The 6,166-nt window shown below is 40.5% G+C and overlaps 1 protein-coding gene across 1 annotated transcript; it reads right to left on the bottom strand.

Moving 5' to 3' along the window:
• Nucleotides 1–2,330: 2,330 nt before the first annotated feature.
• On the bottom strand, nucleotides 2,331–5,468 carry LOC124544203. Its single transcript, XM_047122665.1, has 2 exons — nucleotides 4,368–5,468; nucleotides 2,331–4,301 (listed from the first exon to the last, which is right to left on the bottom strand). The coding sequence occupies exons 1-2, from the start codon at nucleotides 5,466–5,468 to the stop codon at nucleotides 2,331–2,333; spliced, it is 3,072 nt and encodes a 1,023-aa protein (XP_046978621.1).
• Between the last annotated feature and the right edge of the window lie 698 nt (nucleotides 5,469–6,166).

Here is a 6,166-nt window from a genome sequence, read left to right as displayed (position 1 = left end):
TGCTTTGCAGCATTTGGCTCGATGCTCCTCGACTTTTCGAGGTGCACCGATAGCCTATGCCATTATGGATTCTATCCGTAACCTTCAAAATAAATACAATAAAAATGTAGTGTTACAGTGGATTCCTGCTCATATTGGCCTAATAGGTAATGAGGTTGTCGATAGGTTAGCCAAAAAAGCATCAGTGGAGGGTATTTTATTTAATTACGAACCTTATTTTACAGATATAATATTTAGTGTTAAAGTACATTGTAGAAATTTATGGAAGGAATTTTTTGACGAGAGATCACTTTCTAGAGGCGTTTGGTATAAAACAATCCAATCGCAACCTTCTGGTTTCACTTGGATTGATGGAGCCAATATGAGCAGAAGTGAAATTGTAACAGCCCTAAGACTTCGTTCTGGACATATTCCCTTAAATAGTTTCAGTTATTTAATGGGTAAAGTATCTTCATCACAATGCTCTGTATGTGGCGTAAGAGAAGATCCTGTTCATATTATTACGGAATGTGTACGGAACGAGGCTGAAAGAATGGTCTTTTTGCGGAAATACAATTTCACATTCGAAACAGGGTATTACAATAGTGTTTTGTCAAATCCGTTATCCGACGCTGCTAAAGAATTATATAAAGTTGTTTTAAAAGGCATTCAGCGTAGGTAATAATATATATTAATGTAAGTTTAGATATGTAGTAATTAAATAAGGAAGTATGAATTGTAGCACTATGAGGGTGACATTTTCTAAATAGAAAAAACTCTCCCTTAAAAATAAAGAGAAAAAAAAAAAAATGTACAATTAATGACATCGATTTAATTTTCAACAAACATGACCATCGGACCGCGAACGATGATCCTTCCTCATTCGCTGGACGCGCCCTAACACATTCTTATTATATAAATTCCGATACGAAATGCGTAACAAAATAATATTCTCAAAGGAAAAAAAAATGATGCGACGTCAAATATCTTTTTCTTTCCTCGTCTACTCTGCGGTTAGATCGTCGCTTAGTTGAGCTACTTTGTTTGTATTCCGCTGAGTGATGGATGAATTTCCTTTCAGTCTTTGAGTTAACGGAAAGAAAATTACCGAGTTCCTCTTTTATTTGATAAAATGCAATTGTAGTAAAAAGAAATCATTTTATTTTACGTTACGAATACTTACTTTGTCATCAATAAATATATTGTGTGTTATGGATTGACTATAAAGCATAGTGACATAAACCTTTAGGTACACCATTATTTTATAATGTAGAAGGATTTTGTGAAACTGATTGTTAGGATGACGTGGCGTTATTTTATCTGTAACTTTATCTATTAATTCAAACCTTTATTATTTTTAGCACGTATGTAAATATTTTGATCATAAAATAATATTATCACAATAATTTAAAAAAAGACTTAAAATTTTCATTCTCTATCTGCTGGTAAGTGATTACCACTGTCAATACACAATGGTGCTGGAAGAAATATTAACTATTGATTATTTGTTTTAGAATGTTTTGCTTTTGATTTGACTAGTACTTCATTGATGTAAAATGAATTTGAATTTGTCATTTCAATGAAAGAACACAAGTATTCAATTATAGTATATATTTATTCTGGATTAACACCAATAAAATCTATTTACAATTTTAAAAAATGGTAGGTGTAGTTTACATTCAATTATATTATACCAATAGAAATAGAGAGAGAAAAAAATAGCTGACAGGAGAATAATGCTTTTTCCTCACGTGACGTTTCTGTCAGTTCAATTTTGATATATCCAGCGTGAAACAACTTCATTCCAAAAGATATACACTTGAAATATAAAAAAAAAAAACATTATAATAATCTTAATTAATAAAATGCATATCTTCGAGCTTGATATGAGATGTCATCCTAATTATTCCTTCAAAAGCGTATAGTTCGATGGATGAGAAAAACCCAAGCAGACATAACTTATAATCAAGCCTGTGAAAACCTCATAGCTGGGTACATATACCACTGAGCTATTGACACTTAAATAAAAAGGATATTTTGAAATATAAAATGTATGAAAGTTTTATTTGTATCGGAGAAGGCTATAAAACGTTAATTATACCTTTTGTGGTAGCTGTGTCGTGACCCTCGTAAACCTCGCGGCCTTTTGTCCGCAGTAAAATGTACACGACGAATCCTGCATTATCTATCACTACGTGTTGAATTGTAATTTTTTTTAGCATTTCGCTTCGATGTGAAAGAAAATTACGGCTAATATATTTTATTTTCCAATATAAATAATAATATAAAAATCCTGATTATAATACCATTGGCCTTTTCATCTATTACAGATGATTTAAGACAGTGTGTGATTATAATGGACACTTTCGTTGGTGGCTATGCAGACCGATTCTGGAACGGCAAGACCGGCCGCATCTGGAGCAGGCGTATAACGCGACGGATGCGCCTGCTGGCATGTTATCGCTGTCCTGCTGTTTGGCTCTTTTGGTGGCGAGTTTTTCGAACCACGCTGTGTCGTGTAGCTGGACCCCTTGTGCAATCCGAAGCTTCCGTCGATCCCTGTCTTCCGCGAGTTTCTCCCATTCCCTATGCTCGATACCAAAGGAAGTGAGATCTCGCTTGACACAATCTTTAAAGCGTAGCAACGGACGTCCTACATTTCTCTTGGCATTCGCTACAGCGCCCAGCAAGACCTTTCTAGGTAGTCTAGAAGCATCCATACGGTGCACATGTCCCACCCAGCGCAAACGACGTTGTTTGAGGAGGGCGCTGAGACTAGGAAGTTGTGCTTTCGTTAGGATTGCTTTATTTGTGATCCTGTCCTTCCACGTAACTCCCAAGATATTGCGCACACAACGCATGTGAAAAGCATTAAGCCTGTACTCTTGTTTTGCATACGATGTCCAGGTCTCTGCTCCGTACAAGAGTATGCTCAAGATCCACGCTTGGTACACGAGAATTTTAGTTCGGACAGTAAGGTGGTTGTTGTCCCATACTCTTGTTCTAAGCTTCCCAAACATGGTCGCCGCTTTACCGATGCGTATATCGATATCCGCACTAAGCGACAGATTGCTCGTTACGGTCGAACCGAGGTAGCAAAACTTATTCACTACGTCCAAGGGAACGCCATGCAGCAGTATGACTGGTTTTTCAGCAAATCCTTGGGCGAATATAAGAGTCTTCTTCGCATTGATGGACATTGAAAATAGATTGCACGCATGAGAGAATTTATCCATCATGGTTTGAAGTTCATAAGAAGACGTGGCAATGAAGGCGGCATCATCGGCAAAAAGAAGACTATCCGCGAACATATCTACCCGATTGCGCTTTGACTTTAAGAGAGCAATATTGAAGAGTTTCCCATCAATTCGTGTGTGCAGATGCACACCCTGCTGTTTGTCACCACAGGCTACTTTTAAAAGCAATGAAAAGAAAATGCCAAACAGAGTAGGTGCCAGTACGCAACCCTGTCGCACGCCTCTGCGCATATCAAATGGTTCCGACATTTTTCCGTCAAAAACGGCAGATCCTTTCGTTTCTTCGTGGAATGATCTAATGAGTTTGAGCAGCTTTGGAGGACACCCAACTATTTCGAGTAACTCAAACAGTCCCTCTCTGCTCACGGTATCGAAAGCCTTATTTAAGTCTACAAAGGCTATGATGAGCGGCGTCTGCTGCTCCCTGCACTTCTCCTGGATCTGACGTAATGTAAAAATCATATCGGTGGTTGATCGCCCGGCCCGGAACCCACATTGAGCCTCAGGATAAACGCGATTGGCAAGACATTGTAGTTTACTAAGAATCACTCGACCTATCAGTTTACCAACGACGCTCAGAAGGGATATGCCGCGATATGAGTTGCAATCACCGCGGTCACCTTTCCCTTTGTACAGGGTGATGATATTAGCGTCACGCATATCCTGAGGTACCGTCCCCTCGGCCCAGCACTTTATTAAGAGAGTATACATAAGCGGAGCAATAAAATCTAATTTAAGCAGCTCAGGGTAGATGTAATCTCGTCCAGGACTTTTGCCACATTTTAGTTGTTTGATGGCGGTTTGAAACTGCTCTACTGTAGGATCATCGTCTAGCTCGTACCAGGTGGGTAGTTTTGGAATTAAAATTTTAATTTGTGGCTCAATACTAGTTGGCTGCGAGTAGAGTCCAGTGTAATGTTCGACCCATCTTTGCATTTGTCGATTACTGTCACTGATGACAGTACCATCAAGTTCTTTTAGTGGAGCAATCTTTTTAGGAACAGGACCGAGTGTTTTTTTAATTCCACCGCAAACACCGCTGAAATCACCTGAGTCTGCACATCGCTGAATAAATGAAGAGAGATCACTCCATTATCTGTTCGCATAGAAGCGTGAGCTGCGCTGCAGTACTGACTTGGCCTCTGTAAGTACTTTAAGAGTGGATGAAGACGGGTCCAAGCGGTGGTTAAGGGCAGCAAGTCGTTTTGACTCGAGCATTGGTTCTAGGTGCTCAATATTTTGTGAAAACCAGTCCTCAGTATTCGTTCTTCGATACCCGAAAGCTTTGCCTGCAGACTCCGTAAGAATTTCTTTGACACGATCCCATTCCTCCTGCAGTGGTGCGTTCTGGTCCCAAGACAAGGTCTTTGAGCATACCAACTCCTTAAAGGATTCAACTTTTTTGCCAATCCTGATCTGAGTTAAATCAATTTTCTTGTTTCCAGGAGTTCTAGACGAAAAGATTCTTTTGCGAACCATTGCTGTTTTTGACACTACAAGAGAGTGGTCTGTGTCACAGTCAGCGCTCTGATATGTTCGTGTATGAAGGACAAAGCGAATGTCTTTCCTTCGCGTTAGGATCAGATCCAGTTGATGCCAGTGACCCGAACGTGGATGCTTCCATGAAACTTTATGCATAAATTTGCCTTTGAAGTATGTGTTGGTAACACATATTTTGTGATTTGAACAAAACTCCAGCAATCGCTGCCCATTCTCGTTCATTTTACCGACACCATGGTTACCAAGGCAATCTGGCCAAGCGACGTTATCTTGACCGACTCTGGCATTAAAGTCTCCCAGGATGTAAAGGTGATCACTAGCAGGCACCGCAACAATGGTTTGTGTGAGTTGATCATAAAACCGATCTTTGACTTCCGATGTTGTGCTTAAAGTTGGTGCATATGCGCAGATCAAGGTAACGAAGCCACAGTTACTCAAGAGGCGAAGAACCATTATGCGCTCTGATATTCCTTGTGGTGTTTGTATCGATGAGAGTAAGTCGTTGCGCACAGCAAAACCCACGCCATGCTCGCGGTGTTCTTGCTGATCCTTGCCTACCCAGAAAAAAGTATAATGGTTTTCTTTTATAAATCCGTTTTGAGGAAGCCTCGTTTCTTGCAGGGCCGAAATTGAGATGTTGAGTCTCGCCAATTCAGCATCAATTACAGAAGTTTTGCGCAGATCTTGTGCACAGCCTGTGCCTCCGCAGGTATCCGGAAGGCTTGTCCTCATTGTGCGGACATTCCATGTTGCTAAGCGCATGGAGAAGTGTGTTTGTTTTTTATGGGTTATATCTTTCTTCTGTTTTTGTGCAGGTGAATAATTTACAGCGTAGACTATCTAGGTTTTAGCTAGTATTTCCTACACCCATTGGAAATAGGTCAATGCTGAGACGGACCAATACCTTATTGGCCGGGGGCTGCCCAGCTAAAGCGGGCGGTAATTGGTCAATGGACCTACGATGGGCCCTCCCACTGTCAAGAATGACCCCTAGCGCCCACGCTTACGCCTATTAACGTAGACTTATAACTGGTAACTGCCATTCTTCGCGTTAGTTTCACCGCTGTTGGACTGCGATGGCGGAGTGTCCTCTCCACAGATGTTCACTGTCAAGCCTGGGATACTATTTAGGATATGTAGGTTTTCCCACCTTCCTGCATTTCCCTCTCGACCTCGCCAGCTAAGCCCACAGGAGTGAGAAGTCACTACGTGTGGAGCTGGTTTGGTTGCAGGAACTAGCTCGTGCCTAACGGAGATTCCAATCCGGGTTTATTTCGAGTTTTCCTTCTCTGATGATGGCTTTTGCACGTTCCTTCCTTTTTTTTATATATAAAATAAATATTAATATTTAATAAAATAAAAAAAAAAACTGCAAAATACGGCCAACATCCAGTACCACAGTCGCCTCTTACGACACCTGGTACTTGAGG

The sequence above is a fragment of the Vanessa cardui genome, chromosome 4 (assembly GCF_905220365.1).
Source record: "Vanessa cardui chromosome 4, ilVanCard2.1, whole genome shotgun sequence".
Classification (NCBI taxonomy): domain Eukaryota; kingdom Metazoa; phylum Arthropoda; class Insecta; order Lepidoptera; family Nymphalidae; genus Vanessa; species Vanessa cardui.
The sequence above is the reverse complement of the archived record's forward strand: the minus strand, read 5'-3'. Positions and strand labels throughout refer to the sequence as shown.